Source organism: Manis pentadactyla, chromosome 4 (assembly GCF_030020395.1).
Source record: "Manis pentadactyla isolate mManPen7 chromosome 4, mManPen7.hap1, whole genome shotgun sequence".
Lineage (NCBI taxonomy): Eukaryota > Metazoa > Chordata > Mammalia > Pholidota > Manidae > Manis > Manis pentadactyla.
Window position 1 is genome coordinate 65189006 of NC_080022.1, and position 26081 is coordinate 65215086.

Sequence of the window (26081 nt, forward strand, 5' to 3'; positions counted from 1 at the left end):
GAGACCTCAAAAGTTGTCAGAAAGATATGTAGATCATGTTGGGCTTAAAGAAGTTTATCCCATTTTAAATGCTTCCAGAAAATGTGATTCTAGACAAATAGACAACCATTTGTCATTCTCCCATACAGTAATAGGTAACACCTTTAGAGATTTACTATGTGCTAAGCTCTACAGTAATAATAGATTCTCTTACTTAACCCTTTTAGCAACCTACAACCACATGATGTGGTCACTGTGGCTATCACCTCTTGATGGGTGAAGAAAACAGCTTAGAGAACCAGTAACACCTCCATGAAGTTACACAACTAGCAACTGTAGGTCTAGGGTTTGAATCCAGACGGTCTAGCCTGAGAGTCTCATTCTACACTTTACCATTTTCCCTTGAGTGTTGCTTGTGGTCAAAGCAAAACAAGTTAGTATTGACATTATTGGGAAACAATCTCCAATGAGATAAAAAGTAGTGTAGATCTGGCAGTGTGTTTTCTGATTCATAAATTGTTGTCTGGTAAAGGATATTTTTACTAGATCTATTAGGGTGGCCACAAACCCAGACAAGGACATTTATGGGTCCTAAATATTTGGGGCTCATATGCCCTCTTTCCTATGATACTTTCGGTGAATCTTCAATCCCACCCACTCCACACATCCTTCTTAATCCCCCTTTCCTTTCTGAGACCAATTAATCCTCCTTGCTCGTCTGACATCCCACCGTACATTTCTGTATAGCTCTATGGCAGCCATTGTTCTGTATTAATAGGGTTCAAGTGAATGTTCCCCTTACTGGATTGTAAACTCCTTAAGGGTAACATCCTGTTTTACAGAGCACTGAACCTCCAGTGCATGGCATATAGTAGGTGCAAAATAAGTGTTTTTTAATGAATGAACTTCCTCCTAAAGGGGATTGAAATTGGTAAATTCACCTAAGGTGTAAAGAGTGCATAGTATTTGCAAAGCAACAGGCTGCTCCAAAATTTTACAGACAACATTCTACTTGGTACACATGGGATATGTTAATGGAGACCAAAGCCAGTGAGAGTCTGTTAGGAGCCTCAGGACAAAAAGCTGAACCTGAGAAAACAAAAAATTAATGTCACTTTCAAATGCAAGTTCACCATATCCATGATGGCAGAGATAAAAACATAAAGAAAAGCAGACTTGGCTTTTCAGATGCCACATTCGCTTTGTCCTTGAGTGAAGTCACACCTTTACACAACAGAATTTCTCATTGCTGATGTCTTCAGGAGTCTAGGAAGGATTTCTTGTAGGGTCTCAAGCCTATCTGAAAACAAAAAAAGATAGAGGAATAATTAAACCAAAAATAACTCCAGAAAAAAAAAAGTGATGGAGAAGGTGGGGCCAGGACACACATGGATAAGTTTCCATGGGATGGGATCCAGCATATTCCGATCTGTGTCCCCTCCACTCATATTCTTCCTCTCTAAGCCCCCACCTCAACCGCTGCCCGAGAGAGCTATCAACACCATACTCACACAGCAGAATCGACCCACAGCTACACATGAAGTGAGTTTGCTGAGTGCACTGTTGGTTGAGTGATAATATGACCAGGAGAATGATTTTTCTGGATCATCTACTTCAAAATTCAACAAATAAAATGTAGATATTTCTTATGGAAAGCAAATAATCTCTTTTTCTATGTATTTCTTCTCATCACAGGTCTAATCATTTTAGCAGAGGAAGAAGAGTAACCCTCCTTTTAGTAGTCAGTTAACTCCACAAAATCTTAGCCTCAGAAGCATTTGTAGGGATTTATTAACTTATTTGCATATTAATTTCCCTCCTCTGTCCATGGACCTAAAATATAAATCCCCTTATTACAAATCTGATTTTCATTCTCATAATTTTCTTTTTCTCTCTTGCTTCATTTATAGTGTTCCTAAAACCTGGAGCTAAATTGTTAAACAGTCCTCCAGTCTGTTTCCATTCTTTAATTACTTTTTACCATCAAGCCTGTCATAGCCATCTTGCTAATAAGCCAATTATTCTGAAACAAAGACCAGTTTGCTTTTTTGGGGAACTTGGCACAAACAAAATTCTCACAAAATAACTATACCTGGGTTTAGTGAGTAAAGGAAAAAATAAGGATGGTTACTTAAATGGCTCTGAATTTAGAAATGACCTTAAAGTTAAAAATAGAGAGGAAGAAGAAATGGATGTGGGATAACTAAGAGCATGGAGTTTGTCCTTCCCAGAGCTGCAATGGCTTAGTGCTTAAGAGCACAAGCATTCTAGTAAACAGACCTGAGTTCATATCCAAGCACTGTTCTTACCCATCATATGTTTTAAGTATTTACCTTCCTGGGCCAGCTATACCCTTGGGAGCATGATGCCTCAGGTTGTTCTGGGAGTTAACTGAGATGTTCACAAAGTGCTTTGTCTATTACCTGGCATACAGTAAGTGCTCAATAGATGGTAACTACTGTTGTGCTCATGAGCTCATCTGTCACAATCCTGTGTACACAGCCAAGCACACACTTATGTGCCCAGGGATTTCTGGTAGAAGAAGCAGCTGCCAGATATTTTTTAAAATCCCAAGAAGCCTTCAGATAACTTCAGGAAGCAAGAGGGTGCCTCATGATCCCTTCTCAGAAGGTGAATCCCAAGATTTTAAGGCAGAAGACACCTTCATTTTCTTTAAAGACCTATGCCTTTCATTCCTTTTCTCTGCTGTTCCCTCTCCTCTTCCTTTCCTTTTTTCATTTTGCTTCATCTCATTTGTTCAGAACTTGACTTACGAATCAGCTTCCTTAGGAAGCCTTCTTTGACCATCACCAGCCCCACACTGCCCACCTGCCCAGCCCCCGCCCCCAGGACACTCCCTGTAGATCTCCACACAGCCCTTCTCACATGGAACTGTTACTAATGATTTCGTTATCTCATTAAGTTTCTCAACATAGACCTTAAACTCCATGAGGGCAGAGACACTGCCATTGACTGAATTAAATTAAATGATTTCCTTAAAGTCATACTTACTTCATGCCCACATCTCCAACAAGATGAAACATTAGCATGATTCTTCTAATGGCTATTTTATTATCCAGAATGATTGTTGGCTATGCCAATAAAGTACATTCTCATAAATTTTCTTGATATCCTAAAAAAGTTTGTAAAGAGAAAGGCAATCTCTCAGTACGGTGACATAAAGTGCATATTAACTAAAAATAATTTGTTTTCTTTTTCAACATGTAAGTGATGTGTTTTATTGTAATATCCTGGGTTCATATTGCAAGATACATTCCCCTTAGTTTTTCATTTTCTAAGCTGATCTCTTTGATTCCACTTGATCTAAACTGAATCTTCCACAAAATTATAAACTGACCATATTCGGGCATGGAACTTAAAGTCATTTGCTGGAAAGAAAATTTTAAGAACAAAACAATGAAGCATCTTAACTAAGAAAAAATAAATAAAAGGAAAGAAAAGAAAACAGAATGAGTCTGATCTTTCCAGAGCCTAAATTAGCCCCTAGTCACCCACACACCTGGTGCTAAGGCATCGCAGTGGTTTTCTCAGGCTTCCAGGGTACCATTTAGTGCTCTGTAGCAGCAGATATTTGAGCACTGGAGAGAATGGAACCTATAATTAAGAAAGGTACCAAATGTCACACAAGGCTGAAATTTGACTTCTGAGACTAGTTACTTCAGTTTAGAAGCTTTCTTAACAGAGGGTTAAATCTTTATCCCACCACCTTGTAGTTTTATAGTCTCAAATTGCTGGAATGTCAGGAGGAGAGAAAAAGAAGAGAAAATAGGAAGGGAAAAGTATCTTAATTAATTGAATTTTCTGGTTAATTCAGTAGAACAAGTATTTATTGTGTAACTGCTGGGCTCAGAGCCCTTCAAGATGCAGTGGAGAAAGAATAGAAACTATACAATGTGGTTCTTGTCTACAGTGAGTATATCTCATCTGTTCTTCTCCATTTTCTTCTTTAACCTTTCTTTACCAAGTCTGTTCAAAGTATTTTAGTCCTCACTAGTGCCTTAATAATTACAGAAAAGCTAACATGATTTAATCTTCCTTCCATGTGTCTTCAGTGCCCAGCCCATACCTGGAACAAAATAGGTGCTCAATAATTCTCTATTTAATTGGATTGTACCAGGTAGACAGTATAAAAGATTGGATAGAATCCATATTGATCCCAAGACACATTCTAAAACTTTGCTTATTTGATAAAATCCATTATATCAAACTATTTGCTGGGCTACAGGTCTATTTCTTGGTCAGCTTGTGAGAAGTAATGCATCATTTAGTAGTATCATCCTAATAACATACTAAATCCTTTAGACATGTACTACATGTATTACAGGGGTTTACTTCAGCTATTTTCATTAGAATATGCTTTCTGCAGCAGCTTAATTTTATTTTACTTTTTTTTTTCCAGCTTGAGATATAATTAACATAACATTGTAAGTTTCAGATATACAATGTGATAATTTGATACACATATATGTTGTGAAATGTTTCCCACAATAAGGTTAATTAATACATCCATCACCTCACATAATTACAGTTTGTATGTGTGTGTAGTGAGAACATTTAAGATCTATTCTCTTAGCAACTTTCACGTATATAACACAGTACTGTTAACTATAGTCACCATGCTGAATATTAGATCCTCAGAACTTATTCATCATATACTGGAAATTTGTACCCTTTGATGAACAACTCCCCATTTCTCCTACCCAATGGCCCCTGGCAACCACCATTCTACTCTCTGTTTCTACAAGTTTAACTTTTTTCTAGATGTCACATGCAGCAACGTAGTTTTGAAAGCATCCTATCACAGTGCCCACAGAATAGTGAACAGGATATTAGACACTTGATATCTGTTTATGATCTGGACATTGGTCAGTCTGAGGATGTGTGTTCTTGGGCTCTCTCTGAGCCTGCAAAAATTAAAATAATCAGCTACTGCAGTCACAAACCCTTCAGCTCAAAAATTGTTCCAGACCCCATTTCCCACCACCAACTTGGATTCTTCATGCTTTGGCCTTTTTCTCTCATCAGTAAACTTCTGTGTGACCTAAGGCTTAGTCTCTCCCCTCTTATGGGTGGTCTGGCTTCAGACCCAGCATCCCCTAATGAGACAAGCAGAGTAAGGAGCCCTGGGAAAGGAGTCTGGAATGCTGCCTATCAGAGAAAGGCAGAGCAGAAGCCCTGACTGGGATGTGGGGAGGAGCAGCTGAGCCAGACTGGCCTGGGGTGTTGGTGGACGGAGGTCTGGTGCAGAAGCAGAGCAGCTTCTGCAGGAAGTGTCAGGCCAGAGAGTGACCCATATCAGAAATCTGCTCTCCAACCTCAGGGAGGCTCTTAGAAGGAGTGTAGGCCCATTCTTCCTTTAATTACTGAAAGAGAATCGAGTTTGGATGAGAAGAGAAAAACAGAATCCACACTAGATGACTTCAGTCCTTTCAACAATATCAAAGGCAGGGTTGTTTGCACAGGGAAGTTTCGGAAGGCTGCTGTGGACTAGAGTCTCCAGTAGACAAAGAGGACTGTGGGGCAGTAGCCAGTTTCCCTGGGAAATTGATAGCTTTACGCTGAAGACCCCCAAGGAGAGCTCTATCAGGAGCCAGGCAGTCTCTGCCTCTCACGATCAACGCTGCCTGTCCTTGCTCCTTCTGATGCAACTATCTGGCCTAAGGGAGGGAAGTCCTTCAGCTAATAGCCACAGCCACCTGGTAAGGTCTATAGAGAGAAATAAAATCACCTACAGTGGCCTCAAGGCAGGGAACAAGACCAAGAATACTTAGGCCTCAAAATGGGGAATAAGTTCAAGAGTATATTGCATTTGGACCTGGCTTGGCCTCTGAGGAGTCCTAGAGATGGGAGCTGAGGGTATTCCTAAAAGCACGAATTTGTTCTGCAAGTGCCCAGCTAAGATTAAGCCTGCCCCATGTAGCGGGAGCTGATCCTGACAGCCATGGCGGGTTTAGGAGCCCACAGTTTGATGTAGATGGCGTGGATTTGGATCCTCATTCTACCACCTGCATGACCTTGGACAAGTTATTTAATCCCTCTGAAACTCAGTTTTTGAATCTGGGGGAAATGATACCTCTTTTATAATAATATTGTAGGGAATCAAGTAATAAAAGTTATAAAGAAACCTCTACAGTGCATACCACATAATAGATGCTCAAGAAATTGTAACTGTACCTGGTGTTTTATTTCTTGTTGAATGCTGATGAAGATTCTGAAAAATCATCTGTGAAGTAGTAAGAGTGATCATCAAAATTCTTAGTCTCATTTTCTAGGTCTCTACAGCAGGATGAATTGATCATTATTACACTGTTCAGGTTTCAAGTTCAGGAGGAATATTTTCCTTAAAACAATTCATAAATACTGCAACAATTTTCTCTGGAATCTCTTTATTATGTTGACTTCTTCCCAATAAAATTTTTTAGATGCTGTCTATAATCTTAATATCTAGTGAAACAAAGATTCTGTATAAAAAACTGAGAAAAGAAGAGTCTTTTACTCAGATATCCACAGCTTTCAAGCCTTCTGTACCCATCACTTTGCATACTAATCATGTCTGTTTATGGATCTATCTTCTCACGTTTTGCCCTTATCTCATTCTGTTGAGAAATACGTTCTACACATCTCAGTTTAGTAGGGCCATACCACAGGAATTCTGTTCATCAAAACATGGGTCTGATTTGGTTTTCTCAGACAGAATATTGTTCCTACCCACCTCCAACCATATCCACTTAGGTGCATCTCTTGCAAATTTTGCAATTAATTATGAAGATTTAGAAACACAGTTCTGCAGGGTAATATAAACTGTCATTACTCCATTGCTGATAGCTACAGATTTCATTCCAGTTACCGTAATTTTAAAAATTATCACTATTTTAATGTAATTTCCATTTTTTGTTGGAGAAAAACAAAGCCATTACGAAGGGAACACCAACCAATCAGTCATTTAGAGAGAAGTTTCTAAACATAAAAGAGAAAATTTGAAGGGCCAGTATTTGCATGTTGAGGGATCTCCAGCAGCAAATGATAAAAGCCACTGGTGGAATGCATACTTAATTGAAATCCCTTGCATGTAACCAGGGAGAAGTAAAAAATTCAAGAAGCTGGTTTGATTCTCAGAGAATGGTACTTGTGAGATATATAAAACTGAGAATATACTCATAACAGAGCCAATTTATTTCCTCCTCAAATGATGAAGCAGATTAAAACATGGGAGACAAACCTAAGTTTAATAAAAGATAAAATCTGGAAAGAGAGATTGAACTGACATCCTCCCTTTCAAGTATATTGAGGATATTTTATAGACCTAACATTCCTAGCTAGCAGAGACAGGGAGGCAGAAAGCCCTGTCTCTATGGAGAAGATCCAGGCAGCCTGTTGCAGCCTAAAAATCAGAGCCAAAAACAAAAGCAAAAATATAAACTCATTTCTACCATTAAAAATGCAAAACATCATTGGCACTTTCTCCTCAAATGTTGCATAGTTCTCCTCTTTCTACTATAATTTCCTTTCCTAATCTAGATATATTTTGTATGATTTTGAAAGCTGTAACATTTGTTATTCAAATTAGAGAACCAGAGAATTTGGTAAGCATTTTGAAATTTCCAGTTGCCCTCCCCAGCCTTCTTACATTAAATGATATAAAAGAGATTATGCATATATACCATGAATTCTGGGAGTTCTTTCCTTTGAAATAAAAGAGTTGTGGTTTTTTTTTAAGATTTTAGGCTTTTTAAAACATAGATTTGAGATAGCTAGGCACTAAATAACAATCACCAAAAAGGTAAAGAACCCATCAAACCACAGACTTTCACAGCTGGGAACAACCTCTAGACATCATCTGGTCTAGTGACACACAATTACACCTGCCCCTGAAGCTTGTTTCTGACACACGAGATGTAAATAAACTTTTATTCCTAGAACCTTCATCACCATTTACCTGTTATCACTTCTTCTATCCTTCGTATTTTCAAGTTAATAGCCCAGGTTCTTGCAGCTTAAAACTTTCTCTTTAAAAAGATAAAAAGAAAGACATAAAAGAAAAATCATCACTGCTTTAGTTTCAAAACAATTTTAGAAACCCAAAGGCCAAGAATGCCTTGGTGTAGATTCGGGTGTCTCAGCTTTGGCACTACTGACATTTCAGACTGCGTAACTCATTATTATGAGGGGACTGTCCCGTGTACTGTAAGATTTTTAGCAGCGTCCTTGGCCAGGAGCGTCCCTCCTGCCTGTTGTGACAGCCGCAAATGTCTCCCAATACTGCCAAATGCTGGGGCAGGGAAGGGCCGGGTGAGCAAAATTGCTCCTTGTTGAGAACCATTTATGTAAATGGTTTGTGCAAAACAATAAGCAAAATTATGATTTAAAAGCCATTTCTCCTCTCACCAGGCACACAGCCTTTCCAACACTAATTACTATTTTGTAAAAGTCTTAGCCAAGTTAAGTGGCAGTTGTTCTGATAGTACTCAATAGAAGCTCCCCGAGGTCTCTATGCCACATTATTTGCTAAAAGAATGCTAATCCTGGAGTTGCAGAAGTGGAATGTTACAGGAAATAATGAAGTCTGAGTTCAGTTACGTCTCCTGTTGCAGGAGTAGATGGGCTTCAACAGCACATGCATCTCAGGCTGAGCTGGCTGTTTGGTGTCGTCTTCCTTCCTCGTGGCTCCGTGTTCACTAGCGAGATGCTTAGCAATGGTCAGGTGAAGCCTTCAACTTAAAATGTAGTAGCTGTTCAGCAAATATTTGTTGAATGCTTTATGAGTGTTGTTTTACCTTTTGCCTTTCAGAATGGACCATCAGGTGCCTTAGTCTGTGCTAGAACTAGACCTATCTTTGTTCAAATGAGTTGGAGGATAGAGTACCTATCTCCTATAAAGTCTCAAAGTCTCTTGTATCCTTATTCTCTCCTTTCTTTTAGATAGAAGAGCTGTGTTACCACTTGAGCAGATGGGCTATATTTGTCTTGCTGTGATGGTATATGTAGCCTGGCAGGATGAAAAGTGTCAGGCATCCTAAGTTCAAGTCCTAGTTCTCCTGCTTATTAGGTGTTTGACTTCAGAAAGTCATAATATCTCCAAGAAGATAATATCTTACCTGTACAATAGAAAGAAAGCTACCTGCCTCACCTTTCCCATGGGCTGATGTGACATAGTGAAAGCCCTATAAAGCACCACACAGATGTGCTTTGACTGTATAAGGCAAGCTAGGGAAATAACTTCCTAATTTAGGCTTCTAAAATTTCTCTCACTAAAAATGATGACATGCTTCAGAAGGAAAATGTAAAGGAATGAATCACTTAAATCTTCTTAATATCTTTAAGATAATAACATTAAAAGTGAAAGAATTTAGACCTCTGGCCAAGATGAAATGAAAAACTGGATTCTCCCTTCTACATGAAACACACACAAAATATATATATTAAAAATACTGTCACACAATGAAGTAATTCTTTGAGAGAAAGGAAACAAATGTGATGAGCCCTGCAATGGCCTGAGCCCATTTCTGGAGTGTTTCCAAGCTACATTCCAGGGAGAATGGAGCCTACTGGACATTGGTGGGCTCCATGGGTTGAGCAGATTGAGCAGAGTCCAGAAGAACAAGGTGGTAAAGTGCAGAGGACAGAGTATCAGAGACAGGAGATATGCACATAGAGAACTCAGGAGATCTGCAGAGGCTTCCCCTCCTGTATTTTCAGAGTACTAATCAGTGTGTGCGTATGAGGGAACCATCTCAAGCTGAGAAAACCACCCAAGAGGATTAGCAGGAACAGTAGCTGGTCCGCACACTAGGCTTGGAATAGTGCCTATTTTTACCAGCTAGACTGAAAAAGTTCAAACTCATTAAGCAGTGGGTATAGTATCTAGGAAAGTCTTGCCGCAACAGGGGGGAATAATTGACCCAAAACTAAACACCACTCTGGTCCAGCCCAGTAAATCTTAAAACCAAAACCTGCAAGGATCAAGGTGTTTCCAAGTAACTATATATTCCAGAACAAACCTCAAGAATATTTACAGGAATACAAAAAAATCCAATACAGTCAAAATGGCAATGCCTGACATCCAATAAAAAATCACCAGCATGCAAAGAAACAGGAAAATATATCCCATAATGCTGGGGGAAAATCAATCAGAACTAACTCAGAACTGATACTACATGTTAGAGTTAGCAGAGGACATTAAAAGTTATTATTATCATATTTCAGATGTTCAAAACCTTAAACAGAGACATTGATTTTTTAAAGACTCAAATCAAACGTCTAGAGATGAAAATTGCAATGTCAGAGCTGAAAAACACCCAGGATGGAATTAACAGTATAACTAAATAATGGAATATTACTCAGCAATAAAAAGGAATGGGCTATGGATACAACACTGAAGAATCTCAAAACCATTGTGCTGAGTGGAAGAATTCAGACAAAAAAGATTGCATGCTGTATAAATCCTTTTAGAAATTCTAGAAGCTGCAAAATAATCTACAGTTCCAGAAAGCAGATCAGTGATTACCTGGTGGGTGGGGGGAGGGACATGAGGAAGGGACACCCAAAGGGCACAGGGAAACTTTTGCAGGTGATAGATACGTTCATTATTTTTATTTTTATGATGATTACACAGATATCAAAACTTATCAAAGTGTATGCTTTAAATATGTGCAGTTTTATTGTATATCAATTATAACTCAGTAAAACTTTTAAAAAGTTAGGAGATAAAAGTATATTTTTAAAAAACTGCACAACTTGGGAGGTGTGGGAACTTTAAAAATAGTCACATGTTTTTCTAATGTTTGAAGTTTTGTAAATTTTAGGACATGGCAAAATAATATGTAAATCTGTCATTTTTATTACATCTATAGTGTCTATTGACTACTTCTATAATATAATATCTATAGTACCTACTATAGTACTAATATTTGGCTTGCAGTCTCTGCCTTTTTTCTTCTTTTTAAACAGTACATTAGAATATATTGTCCCTTGTTGTTTAGAACTACACATTTTCAAGAGTTTTTAACTTTAAAAAATGTAAGAGCCAGAAAGGCACAAAGTAAATTTTAGTTACCAATTTTAAAAGGTTACTTTATTAAGAAAATTCTATACATTCTCCTTAATCATAAGTGATTATACATTTCTTCCCTAATACCCTTCTCTATTTAATATGAGATCTGGGCTGAAAACCCCTCTAAGTGTCTGATTAAGGACTCAAGGGCTTTAATTTTTTTTTTTTTGTAGATAATTATTTTTTATTGAAGGGTAGTTGACACACAGTATTATATTAGTTTCAGGTGTACAACACAGTGATTCAACATTTATATACATGATAATTCTAGGTACCAGCTATCACCATACAAAGTTGTTACAATATTTTGACTATATTCCTTATGCTATACATTACATCCCGGTTACTTATTTATTTTACAATTGGAAGTGTGTGTATATATATATATATATATATATATATATATATATATTTTTTTTTTTTTTGTGAGGACATCTCTCATATTTATTGATCAAATGGTTGTTAACAACAATAAAATTCTGTATGGGGGGGTCAATGCTCAATGCACAATCATTAACCCACCCAAAGCCTAATTTTCATCAGTCTCCAATCTTCTGAAGCATAACAAACAAGTTCTTACATGGAGTACAAATTCTTACATAGTGAATAAGTTACATGGTGAACATTACAAGGGCAGTCATCACAGAAGCTTTCGGTTTTGCTCATGCATTGTGAACTATAAACAGTCAGTTCAAATATGAATACTCATTTGATTTTTATACTTGATTTATATGTGGATACCACATTTCTCTCTTTATTATTATTATTTTTAATAAAATGCTGAAGTGGTAGGTAGATACAAGATAAAGGTAGAAAACATAGTTTAGTGTTGTAAGAGAGCAAATGTAGATGATCAGGTATGTGCCTGTAGACTATGTGTTAATCCAAGCTAGACAAGGGCAATAAAACATCCACGTATGCAGAAGATTTATTTCAGAACAGGGGGGGTGAGGTTCTAAGCCTCACCTCTGTTGATCCCCAATTTCTTACCTGATGGCCCCCCTGCGACTGTGCCTGTCTTAGGTTGTTCCTCCTCAAGGGCTTTAATTTTTAAAGTTGTCCTGCTTCATTAGCGAAACCATTGTGTGATGTGTGGTCATTATATTTTAGAATGAACTAATATATGTATTCTCATGTTCCCAACTTGTCTGTCTTGATTTCCCCCAGTTTGATGCTGACCGAGACGAGGATGAGGTGTTCTATGACATCAGCATGGCAGTTGACAGCAAGTTATTTCCAAACAAAGAGGCTGCAGCAGGTAAGTCCCTGTGCCCTTTAGGCAATACTCTGCCCTGATCACCTGCCAAGTGTCTGGTGCTCTGTAGTCATGCTGGAGCTCAACAAGCTGGTGTAAGGTTTTAAGGATGACACTGTCCTCAGAGCTTTATACTTCCTAATTTAAAACTGAAGGTACAAAACTAAATAGAAAAGGAGGACCTATGCATCTGGTCCTTATAGTTAACTGCTATGTTACTAGCATTGAAACAATCTAATCTGGCCCATTCTTTGTGCAACAATTAAAAATTATAATTCCTCCAGAACTGCCTAACTCATGCATGTCTCTCCTGAGCCATCTGGAAGAAGCCTGCCCTTTGGTCTCCCATCCTGACCTATACAGCTCCTGCTGTGGTCCTGCCCCTCTCCCTAAGCTCTCTCCCCTAGGAGCTGGGGCTGGATAGTAGAGTGAGGCAGTCGTCCCACCACAGAGAGGCAGCACCCCAGTTCTGTCCTGGACCCTCTCTTACTCTTTTCCTCTCTGGCTCTGGGTCAGCTCATTGTCCCTCATGGTTTCAGCTATCAAAATTCTATGTGGATGACTCTCAAATCTTTGTCCTAGTCCTGATCTTTCTTATGGCCTCAGGGGTAAAGACCAAAAAAGTTCTGGGCTGTAAAAAAAAGGACTAAATCCTTAGAATTTTAAGCTATATTTGATGCCCCCAAAGAGAAGCTTCAAAGAAAGGCAAAGCAGTAGACTTTCTGAGCAGACCCCCAGAGCACAAGGTAACTGATGTAAACTCACCTCCCTAATTTTCCAGTGATATTTACAAAAGGATGGCCTTTTGCAGGGAAAGATGGAATACTAAGAAGCAAGTAAGATCAGTAAACAAGACTCCTGCTGCTCTGAGAAGTGCTGAGACACTTGTGCTTTTTAGTATTTTGTTTAGAATATTTATTTAGACTTCAACAGCAAATACTATCTAACTGCTAGATATCCTCAGTTTGCTAAGACCTGGTTTAAGCTGCCCCTTCTTTAAAACCCCTGGCACTTTATGGCTTTCTAGTGGCATTTCTCCAAGGTGGCCTCATCCTGCAGTAATGTAGCTGTGCTGGCTTCTGTGCTAGTCAGCTGCCTGAGGACAGGTGCTGGGTCCTCATTCTCTCCAACACACCTGGGAAGCACGCACAGAGCCGGTCCCACAGCAGAGGTTCCAGGGGCCTCGTCTTTCCTCTCTGCACCTCCAAGCTTATGAGCAGAGGAGTCTGTGCTCACAGCCCCAGGCCCTCCTGCTAGCTCCCTTCCATTCCCGGGACCTCTGAAAGCTGGGTTCTTCCCCAGCATTAAAATAAGCCTGTTCTAGCTGTAACAGCCCTTGGTGAGTACAGAGAGCCTGGGAGGGACTGTGGTCAACTAGGAATAAAGGAGGCTCCCCATGCAGAAGGCAGCCACTTCACAGCTCCAGGCTGTTGTCGCAGTCAAGGAATGGATCCTTCCCTCAGCTGCATCTGCTGGTGACCTCTCCAGGCTTATAAATGTTGGTGACTCACCCAATTAAACAAGTCATGGTTGTGGCCTCTGCTCTGTGAATCGTCAGCCCCCAGCTTTTGTCCCTCCACTCTGCTCTTCTCTCTGAGCCCTCTCCCTTTGCAGAATCTCACCTGCACCCCCTGCTCCCATATCACCTCCATGTGAATGGCTTTCCATTCTTCTTTTAAGTTTTTTAATAAAAATTGTACACATTTAAGATGTGCTACATGATGATTTTAATATACTTGTGAAGTGATTGCTACAGCCAAGCTGATTAACATATCTACTCTTTACATAGTTACCACTTTTCTGTGTGTGATAAGAGCACCTGAAAACATACTCTCTTAGCAAATTCCCTGTATTGGATCCACTACCATTAAATGTAGTCACCATGCTGCACGTTAGATCCCTAGACTCACCCACGCTGCGTCACTGCAGCTTTGTACCGTCTGGCGGACATCTCCTGTCTCTGCCACCTGTGTGCCCACGGTAACCACCCCTCTCCTCTCTGCTTCTGTGCATTTGATTTACTTAGATTCCACATATAAGTGAGATCATATATTTTCTCTCTTTTAAGAGAGCCATGCAAAACTGTCCCTGCCCTCACAGCCCACACCAATCATCATTCCCCAGGGAACTCCGGGAGTCCAGTCCTTGTATTCTGTCCCCATTGCATGTGTCAGAAGCTTTGTCATTCCTTGTTAGCCTTTTACCTCATCCCTGGCCTCTCCTGTCTGTCCTTAATCCTGTTGTTGCCGTTGGGATCCTCACAGAATGCAGCTCTGATCACCCTGTCTCCTGACAAAAACAAAAAAGCAAAAAACCTTCACTGACTTTCCTGCAGGCTGAGCACCACTGTCCTTAATGTGACTGAAAGATCCTTTGCTTTCCTACAGCGGTCCTTTTCCTACCACAACATCTCCTCCCCACATACCCACCTTCCTCCAGTTCCTTGAAATTCTTGAGTACCTCCTGCATCTGGCCATTTGCACAAGTTACTTGGTACCACCCATCACCATTTACATCCCTCCACTCTCCCAGCTCCTGGCTTCATCCATCTGGCCAGATCCCCCTCTGTATCTCAGTTTAAATACGATTTTCTCAGGAGGCATTCTCAGCCCTATCCCAAACTCTATTAAACCCGTTCATTGTGCCCTGTACTCTCCTTCAGGTATTCATCACAATTGTGATTGTATGATTGATCATATGATTGTTGTTAAAAATCTATTTCCCTTATTAGACTGCAAGACTTCATGAGGACAGAGAGTCTCTGTGAGTGTGTGTTCGATGCACAGCGTGAATCTCAGGAGGTAGCACCTAAGCCCTTTCTTTTCTGGCTGGCCACCTCAGCTGGGCCACTGGTCTGAGCCCATGACTCACAACCCCACCAAATCTGTGGCTCCAGAGCAGAGTGTGCATTCACTTGCCTCCATGCCACAGAATGCCATTCTTCTGGACTTGCACCCTTCAGGCCCCATCTGCAGGGTCTCATTCTCCCTGGAGCCCTCCCTTAATACCTCAAGCACAGCCCTCTGACTACATCCTTTAGTCTCTCTGGACCTCAATTTCCTCATCTATAATGAAGGGATAATAATGACTCTACTTCAGAGGATTGTTCTGAAGAGTAAATGGTTTATGTGTATAAAGCATGTGGCTGTCACAATGAAAAGGCTATATATTAGTATCTTCATAAGGATTTGAGAGATGATAGGGAGAGAACACATCTTATTCAACCCAACGTTTCCCCATTTTCCTAGGTCCAGTTCTACTCGCTTCTCTCTTCCTCCCTTCCCCACCTCTGTCATGGAGTAACTGGAAAAGCCTCCCTTCCCTTCCCACCAAGAACAGTCCACCACCAAATCCCTCAGGGAACTCACCTTCTAGTCCCAAATACTGTCAGGATATTTTCCAAAGAAATATATTGCTCTCCAAAGGAATTCTATCCCAAACTCTTCCCAGCACTTTCCACCCTGGCTGGAATTACAGCTGGATTCTCTGAGCTGTGTCTAAGGCACTTAAGAGGGATTTGATGTTTGTAGATTGGATGAGGATCAAGCTCTGCAAAAGTGAAATCTAAATGTCCTTTTATTCATTTCTCAGTCATTCAGTATGTATGTATAGAATGTATAAAACTTGGAAATTTTGTTATTAGATTCAGAGATGAACTACAAGCCCACCTAACACTGCTTATGGGTTCGTGGGGGACACAGGACAACGGGGAGACTGCTTTCCCCGGAGCAGGCAGATGCTGCTAGAGGAGCTGTAGCTGGATACCTGCCTCGCTGGGTGTGACCCCGTATTTAGGATTCAAAGTGGGAGGAGGACCTTTCTAAAACTTCAGACTGAAGAGCCACCAGGAGGAAAAACATCTGTGACATTGTCCCCAAAAGCAACGTGGTTAGCCTTCCAGTATCTCAGAAGCCAGTTTATATCACCTTCCCCCTTAAATTTAAGGAGACAACCTGAAAATAGCGTTTCTGTATCCTAAAACTGATGATGCAGAATGTTCCCCATGCGGTTCCATTTCAGCTCCTACCTTTCTCTGTTATCTATAGAAAGGATATTTTTAAATCTGAAAGAAATCAAGAAATTCAAAATGGGGAAAATGAAAGCTATACTATCACTTTCTCAAAATGTCCTAATTTTGCTGTCCTTTTTGAGTACCAAGATCATTGCGGGCATTTTATATGTTAAATTGTCCAATGAAAGAAAGCAAAAACATGTACATATATCTATATCTATACTTACCTCCCTATTTTGTGTGTCAAACCCTAGACTATTATTAAAGGTCCCATTTTCAGCAAACCAAGCAACCAATGCTAGAAAAAAAATGGAAGCTATTCTATCATTTCTGAGCTGATAATGACATCCTTTGTCTTTTGCCTCCTGTGATATAGTCATACTGTTGCCAAGAGCAACAGTGTGTCAAGAAGTTCCATCCCTTAATGATACAATAAAATTTCTGTTAAAGGAATTTAGTAAGGAAAGTCAATCTCTTCTTCTTTATAAGCATGAGGTTTTTCTTTTTTTCCAGGATTTTTTTTTCATTCTACCATGACTGAAGATAGTTTTCTAATAATCTTGTTCTGGCTTCAAATATTAAAGTGCAATATCTGTTAACCGTGTTGTTTAAGCACCCGTCAGACTGTACTTTTTTTAAACAATGGAAAGAACAGTTTCTAATTAAATAAAATAAGTAGGACACAGGAACTAAAAGCGGCTATATGTTTAATAAGGCTTTGTGTTGAGATCACTTTGCTCACTCCACATAAATCACTCTAAATACAGTAGAGGTGAGGGTATCAGTTAAATCAAGTACCTATCACCACTTCCACTAGTCAGTGGAGGACAGTATCCATATTATGAAAGTAATGAAAGTAAATAAAATTGCCATGACCTTTAATGATGCTGCCCACAGCAGCCTCCCAGAAAGGAACACTGACTGTCACAGGCTAGAGTGACACTCCTTGATTCCACTTCTGGTTGCCACCTGGTGACATCCCTCATCACCAGCCACTCACTGTTCATCATTTTCTCAAAATGTAGAAGAAATGGCATGCTCCTGCAGGTCCTCTCCTGTGGAATCCTGAAGTGAAAGATCATAAAGCCATTTGGATTGCTCCTGCTTAGAATTTGGGGTCAGCAGGATGTGTTAGGAGAAATGCCTTTGATCTCACTCATTTTCTACATGACTTTGGCTAGGTTGTGTAACTTCTCTGAAGCTCATCTTCCTCTTTTTTAAAATGTGGGGGTGGGAGACTGTGAAATACTGGTTTTAAAATTTCCATGATCTTAGAATGGAAAAATACACACTTTACTTCTGACGTCTTTACTGCCCATTAGTGCAAACTGATCTCAAACAAGGCTTTGAGACAGTCAAATGTTTCAGCCCTGAGATACACTTTTTTAAATTTCTTACTTGAGAAGTACCAAAAGCACAAAGATAGAAAAATTGTATGTAATACCACTGCTTTAAAAAATTATATATAAAATTAAGGTTCCCATATCACCCTCCCCACCTCACACTGTTAGTAGCATGTGGTGCATAGTCCCCACATCCATTCCAGCAAAACCACCTCATTAACCATGGAACTGGTGTCGGCCGCTCTGACAATGTGACTAACATCACCTGTAGTTGTACTGTCCACACCCATGTAACTGTATATGGTGGCTCTACAATTAGTTATTTTTCCAAAATGGTTTGATGGGTCAAGTATCTCCATTTTGAACAATTTTATCATCCTTTATAGAAACTTTAAAGGTACAAACACATTCAACAATGGTGTTACTGCTTAGTACTTAGGCAGTATGACAAGGGGCTAGCACTTACTCAGTTTGGTAAAAACCAGGGTAATGATGAAAAGAGAAGGAAAAAAGGAAGAAATGAGATAAGAAAAGACTATGTGGGGACTAATTTTGAATCCCTTTTTGAAGAAAGTACGAAAGCATCTCTGGAAAAGGTCCATATCTAAGAATCATGTGAGATGCTTGATGTTTATTTAAAAATACATCTTCGTTAAACATTATTCATTGCATATTCTGACCATAAATTATTTGGCAAGGCCAAGTTTACAATGAAATGTGGAGTGGTTTGCTTATTCACAGGAGGCATAGCATTTGACGGGCAGCACTGAATTCTACCTTTCTGGCTAGTTAGGTGACATATATTTCCCAGCAGGAAATAGTCTTAAATGAGAGCGATGAATCAGTTGTGCCTCAGGAGCCCATTATGAAAATTACTGGTTTAAGTTTGAACCTTGGGGATTAATGGGTAAGCATTTTAATGTAATAACCTATAGTAGCTGGGGAAGCAGGGGTGGGGGTGGGGAAGCTTTCCTTTAATACATTATGTTCATCTGATTTTCTTCATCTTCAGGGACTAAAGTGACTCAAATGCTGGAGGAAAAACTTCTCAGGTTTTCGTGGAATGAGCAAACTCATCCTTACTTCTGGAAACCCCTTGCTCTTCTTCACTGTGCTTTGCTCACAGTGTTCCTTCTGTCTCACCCTTACAGTGTGCACCCTTAAATTACTTCTCCTCTTGGACAACCCTTATTCACCCTTTCAGTTTGGGCTTAGAGATTAGTTCCTTGTGAAGAATCCTGCCTCCATCATCCCCTCTGCTATTAGTCAGAATTAGTTAGCTCTTTATTTTGGTTTCTGAACCTTGCTCTTGACAAATCAGTCATGTCCACAAGACTGTATTCTACTTAAGGGTGGAGACAATGTCTAGAGTATTTGCATTTTCTGTCTGCAGCCCAAACAGTGCCCAGCAGATGGGAAGAGTCCAGAAATGTTTGCAATTTTAATGTGACCATAAGGACAATATGGAAACCTAATGGGAGTGTGTTCAGAAACACACAGACAGCCTCCCTCAGGTAATCTTGTCTTTTCTAATCTTAGGTTCAGGTGACCTTGATCCATCAGTGTTGTCGGACACGGGAGAGAATGTAGATACCGGATCTGATTATGAAGATCAGGTAAATAAAATCTAAAGATATTTCTCTATTTAAATATTTTTAGTTTTAGCCTTTGTAAATTTTTCATGAAAATTAGAATTATAAACATTGGGTGAAGTGTTTTCAGATAATTAATAACATATTCCATGATAAATCACAGCAGCCTACAGCTTTCATTCACTAACTTTGGCCTTTAAGTCCTACCTTATATCCATTGATCCAAAATGGCAATTAATTAAGGACCAATCTGTGGTCAAAAGTTACATGACACAGAAATGAGGTTACATGTGGTTCTCTTGCCCAAAAATTTGCCTGTGTCTCTATCCCTTTCCAAGAATGAACCAACATTTTTTACTGAGCACTGGCTGTAGGTTCAGAGCTCTGCTTTTCTATTTCTAACCTTGACTGATGACCAAGGACAACACAGCCAAGAAGTTAAATATATTTTCTATTTGAGTAAAACCAAAAAAATTTATCTGGGTCATTTTCCTCTCAACAGAAGAACTCTTCCCTACTGCTGTATTTTAATGATCCAAAATAGTTGGCAAATGATCCAACTTTTTAATTAGACTTCATTTTCAAAGAAAGGATAATGTCTGAAACTTCCTTCCACCTCTCATCAATGTGCCTCAGCAATGGCTGAAAGCCAAGGGAACATGTTTTGCGGGTTTTTCCCCCTCTTCAACAAATGTACGTCACAAATAAAGCAGACAGATCTGGCCAGTGTCCAAATGAGATGGTTGGCTGCACATTTCATGTACATATTCAGAAGTTATTTCCATGAGAATTAAGTTTCTTCTCTTATATCACGAAGGAGAAAATATTGACAAGTAATATAATAGGTACCACATATTTGTGATATTTATTAGCACTTAACCATTGGGCTAATTAAGTTCCTTAGTTTGATTGTCTCACTAATTCCACATCTCCAGGAAATAAGAATTACATCTTTATTTCATAGATAAGAAAAGTAAGATTCAACAAGTAACTTACCTGCAATTACACAAATAGTTTCACAAGTGGGGAAGTGAATTTAGGGCAACTTTCCTTACATCTGCTCTCTACTGCCTCCCAACCCAGCCTCCCAAAACAGGACATTGAGTGATACATTGTTGGAGCCTTTTCAGTTGCTTACTCTTAAGACCCCAGCAGAGACAAATGCGAAACAACCATCACTGAAGGTGAGCTCATAATCCAAAATTACAGGCTGCACGAAGAAATGAACCTTAACAAGAAATCCAGCTGATTAAACAAATGGAAGGCTTCACAGAACTAGAGATGACAGAAAAATCTGAAAAAAATCTTAATATCGGAATATTTAAATATTCAGAGAGATAAAAGGAAGATTAGAAACCATGAAACAAGTACAGGAAAGAATGGAAAGGAAAGAAATAGAAATTCTAGACACAACAAAATTGTCATTGAAATAAAAATTCAGTTGACAGGTGGAACAGTAGACTAGACACAGCTAGAAGGAGATTTAATGACAGAGCTGAAGAAATTGCCTTAGACTAAAACAGAGAGCTAAATAGTGGTCCAAAAAGAAAGAACTTAGGAGACTGTGAGAATAGAATGAATGGGCCAGCATACTCTAAAAGGACTTCCAGAAGGGAAAAATGTAGGGGATGAAACAGAGGCTGTATTTTAATTTTTACCTAGGTAGAAAGAGCACACCTAGTCCAAAGCTGGATAAAAAAAAATCCCCACCTATTTTTTTTTCATTTGGTCATCCATCAAATACTAATTGAGCACCTACTGTATGCCAGGTACTGTTTAGGCTCTTAAAATACATAATTGCATAAAATAGGCAAGGAGCATACAAGGAGGAGACAGACAGTAAACAATTAACATAATAAATGAGTAAATTCTCTAGATCATCAGAAGTGATAAGTTCTATGAGAAAAGGAAAAGTAGAACTAGGTAAGAGGGCTAGGAATGCTGGGGTTGGGGAAAGGTTATAGTATTAAATAGGATGGTCAATGTTAAGTAGGATGGCCTCATTAAAGAGGCAAGATTTGAATAAAGACTTGGCATATAATGTAAGACATCAGAACACAGAAGACAAAAATAAAATACTAAGAAATGAAAAGGCATTGCCTATAAAGGAGTAGCAAGTTTGGTGACAGCAGATTAAATGAAGCAAGTGTTTGCATTTATTGAGCACCTACTATAGGTCAGACACTGTGTATTATGGTTTACATACATCATTGCTAATCACAGTAACTCAAGTAGCTCTGTTTTTCCCCAACCCATACCTAAGAAAATTGAAATGCATAGAAATTAAGTGACTTCGCAAGACCACACAGCTAACAAATTGTAGAGTCAGGAATCAAACTTTGATGTGGAACCAAACTCTAGTTTCTACTTACACCATTCCACTAAAGCCATTATCAAGGTCACTGGCAAGGTATTGCTAATTCCAGCTAATGCTTTTTAGTTATCTTTCTTAAACTTTGCTGCATTTGATTCACCAAGCTTTTATTGTAAGGGCCAGGTAGTAAATATTTTAGACTTTGTTAGCCATATGGTCTGTGTTACAGTTACTCAAACTGCCATTGTCTTGCAAAAGCAGCCATAACAACACTTAAACAAATGAGTATGGCTGTGTTCCAGTAAAGCTTTATTTATTGATACTAAAATTTGAGTTCCATATACTTTGCATGTGACTTATTTCAACTACTTCAAAATGTAAAACCCTTCTTTAATGGAGAGGCTGTATACAAATGGGCAGCAGAGTGGATTTGACCTCCAGGCTGTAGTTTGATGACTCCAGCTATAAACCATTCCCCCATTCTTGACGTTCCCCTCTCCATTAGCTTCTGACATTTCTAGAGTATTTAATGCTATTGTAACTACTTCACATTTATCCTTAATTATATGAGGTATATATTACTATATATAATTTATATATTTTTAAATATATTTTATTGGAAATACATTTTATCATTTATTTTATTATTTATTATATTATTATTATATTGTTACCCCAATAAGATAACTGAGGCAAAGAGAAATCAAGCAGTTTATTCAATGTCATACAGCTGTCAAGAAGTAGAGACAGAATTCAAACATAGGCACTTGGCTCCAGAGCCAGGATCAGGAAAGACAAGGTAGACTCTATAACGATAACAAATAAAACTCAAAACCTCAGTGCTTTCCTTCCAGGGTTCTTTCACATGCAAATTCCAAAAGGATCATGGATGGGCAGGAAAAGAGCATAAGGAAGATGGACCTGCTCTTAACCACACATTATGCCTCCCACATTCATCACATTCATTTGGTGTCCCCAGTAGCTCTCTCTGTAACAAGGCTGGAAGATGGAGCAAGCATATGTGTCCAAGAAGGAAGGGATAGTTTTGGTGAGCACCAGGCTGTCCCTGGCCACAAAGCTCCTGCCCCCATAATGTGTTCGCTCTCTCTTGGTACTCCTACATCCTGGTTCCCTTATTTTCAGTTTCCTTGCTGATCTCCTCTCTGTTGATCCCTTATTTAAATGCAGGAGCTCCTCAGCATCCTGGCCTTGGCGCCTTCACTCCTCACTGCACGCATTTTCCTCTGAGAAGCTTAGTCACGGCCATGATTGCAGCTTCACTGAGAGTTCCCTGTTGAGCTCCTGTCACATGCCTGCCTGATAAACAGCACTAGTTGGATTTCCCATGTACATCTCAAACTCAATGTGTCCAAAACCAAACTCACCATCTTCCCCCACAAAATCTGTTCTTCCTTCTGTTTTCCTTATTTCTGCGAATGATACCACCATCCTCACCACCCACCACCATACCACCAAGCCAGAAACAAGGGCGTCTTCCTAGCTGTCTTCCTTTCTCTCTCTCTCTACATCAGTTTGACCAAGAAGCTGATTATTTCTCCTGAGTATGAATCTCTCCTTCCCTCTCCATTTCCACTGTCACTGTTGTTGCTTGGTTCACACCTCAGCCTTCTTCCCTAGGACCACAGAGACAGTCTCCTAGCCAGTCTCCCTGCCCTAGTCTTCTTACCCATTAAATCATCTTGCTGAAAAGCAAAGCCAATCATGGCATTCCACTGCTCAAAACTCTTCTTGGATCCTCGTTAACGTCAGAATGAAATGGGAAGCTTTTGTCATCATAATGGTAACCTTTAAATCAGAATCTGACCCCCTACATCCCTCCCAAACTCATCGTTTGCCAATTACCAAAACACCCTGAATGCTCCAGCCACACCAAGCCATTTGCAGTTCCCCCAAGTGGCTTGTACTTTGAATAGGCCCTTTCCTCTATTTGGAAGCTTCTGCAACCCCATCATGCCTGTCCCAGATAAGCCCTATCATGCTCCGTCAGGACCAAGCTTCTCTTCAAGGAAGCCCTTCTCTTGTCACATGTTCAGTTCACCTTCTCGGGGGGCCCTCGAGACTCTGTGTTGTAATATTCTCTTACATTGCAGGGACTGTGTTCTGTTCTGAGTATCCTCAATGTCTGCCACACAGCCAGGTGCATAACATATGCTCAATAAATGTCCATTTCTTTAAAGCCAATAAAATGATTTCTAGTTCTTCTACTTAATATGTGACTTTTGGATAGCTTGCTAAATCTTGCTAACTCTTTTGTGCCTGGGTTTCCTTTTCCAGAAAATGGTGATGATCAACCCACTTAGAAGTACTACTGTGAGACGTAGGGCATACCAGGTACCTCGTACAGAACAAATGCTCAATAAATGTGAGTCCCCTTTCCTCCTTCCCCAAAGCCCAACTTAGACTAAAATTTTCAGGAATCAGTGCCTTTCTGTAGCTGCAAAGGCCACCATTTCTTCAGCTAAGTGAATGCTAATTGAACACTTCTAGCTTTCAGTTTGGCAACTTAAAAGTAGGAACTTAAAAGACACCACTCTGTCCTAACAATAAGTAAAAAGCTGAAAAACTGAAAAGTCAACAATTCCCCCTAGACCTGTCAGAGAAGTGAAGTCTCCAGACAAGCCACTGCACCAAATATTGGAGAGACAAACAGGCAGATCCAAGGAACCACAACTAAGCAGAGCAGAAACCCACAGGCAAGAACCTCCTCAGGACCCAGTGCCAGGGTAGGAAAACCTAAAATGTAATTGACAAACTGTTGATGCTCCTTGTGGGCAACTCTAAGAGTTAAAAACTCCAAGAGAACCCAGGCATAGGGGTCCCCACATATTTGTGAGTTTAACCTCCAGAAGTTCTACCAGGTCCTCACAATGAATGTCAGAGAGAAATCTAGACTTGCAGCAGGAGGAGGGAAAAGGAACCGTTTTGACATTCTTAACAAGGACTGCTCCCAAGAGGAACTATTTTTTCAGAACCTAACCTGCTGGGTTTTTTTCAGACCTTCTCAAGCTTGGAGAAGGAAAATACCCCACTTCAGCCCCCTCTAACTATCCTGTTCCACATAGTATGGGAAACCTGAGAAGCACTGGTGAAGTTCATTGTCCAAGGGCATGGGCTCATCAAAAGACTGAAACCTATTCTTAGGACTGTATGCATATCATAGAATACTTTCCTTCCCCCGACATCTTACCACTACATTACTAAAAGCTTATTTACTACAGATCCTTTTACCTAATTATGTCTACCTTTCAACAAAAAATTACAAGGCATACTAAAAGGCAGAAACACAGTTTGAAGAGACTGAACAAGCATCAGAATAAGAGTCAGATCTGGCAGGAGTATTGGACTTATTAGAATAGGAATCTTTTTTTAAATATATGATTAATTTGCTAAAGACTTAAATGGAAAAAGTAGATAACATGCAAGGACAGACAGCATGCAAGATAATGTAAGCAGAGAGATGGAAATCCTAAGAAAATATAAAACAGAAACGCTAGAGCTAAAAAACTCTAACAGATGAAAAATGCCTTTGATAGACTCATTAGCAGATTGGATATGGCTGAGGAAAAGATCTTTGAGCTTGAGAATATGACAATAGATTTTCAAAACTGAAAAGTAAAGAAAAACAACACTGAAAAAAAAAACCCAGAATATTCAAGAACTGTGGGACAGTTACAAAAGATGTAATACATAATTATATTCAAACTGCAGAAAATCAAAGATAAAGAAAGCATCTTGATAAAAATGTAAGGAAAAACATACTTATCTATAGAAAAGCAAAGATAAAAAATACATCTGACTTTTCCTCAGAAACCATTCAAGCAAGAAGAGAGTAGAGTGAAATATTTAGTGTTTAGAAAAAAAATAACAACCTAGAATTCTGTAGCCTGTGATATTATCTTCAAATCTATAAAAGTAATAGACTTTCTCAGACAAACAAAAATTGAGAGAATTTGCTGCCAGTAGATCTGTCTTGCAAGAAATGTTAAAAGAAGTTCTTTAAAGAAAAGGAAAATTATGTAAGTCAGAAACTTGGATCTACATAAAGGAAGAATATCAGAGAATGAACAAGTGAAGATAAAGTGAAAACTTTAATTTTTTAAATTCACAATTGCTCTAAGAGATAATAGTTTGTTCAAAATAATAATAGCAACAATATATTTAGTTATGTATACTTATGTGTAAATGAAATGAATAACACCAATGATACAAAGGAAGAGAAGAAAGAATTAGGAATATTTTGTTATTATAAGGCACTTTCACTGTCCACTTAATTTTAAGTGGGTTTGGATTACTAGTTGATGTATACTGCAAACTGTAGGGCAACCACAAAAAAAAAAGAAAAGAAAAAAGTTTAAAAATAAGGCTAATTGATATACTAAAAAGGGAGAGAAAATAAAATCATGTAAAGTGCTCAATTATCACCTAAAAGCAGAAAAGATTTGGAAGACAAAAATAGAAACAAAAACATGGGCAACAAATAGAAAACAGTAACAA

General features: G+C 39.1%; 1 protein-coding gene across 2 annotated transcripts in view; it reads left to right on the forward strand.

Moving 5' to 3' along the window:
• AK5 (adenylate kinase 5) overlaps nt 1–26081 on the forward strand; it is a 228262-nt gene that overhangs the window by 104492 nt on the left and 97689 nt on the right. For both annotated transcript variants that reach the window (XM_036890337.2, XM_036890336.2), the window contains exons 7-8: nt 12218–12308; nt 19200–19276. In XM_036890337.2, coding sequence (XP_036746232.1) covers nt 12218–12308; nt 19200–19276 — 168 coding nt within the window. The remainder of the gene's footprint in view (nt 1–12217; nt 12309–19199; nt 19277–26081) is intronic.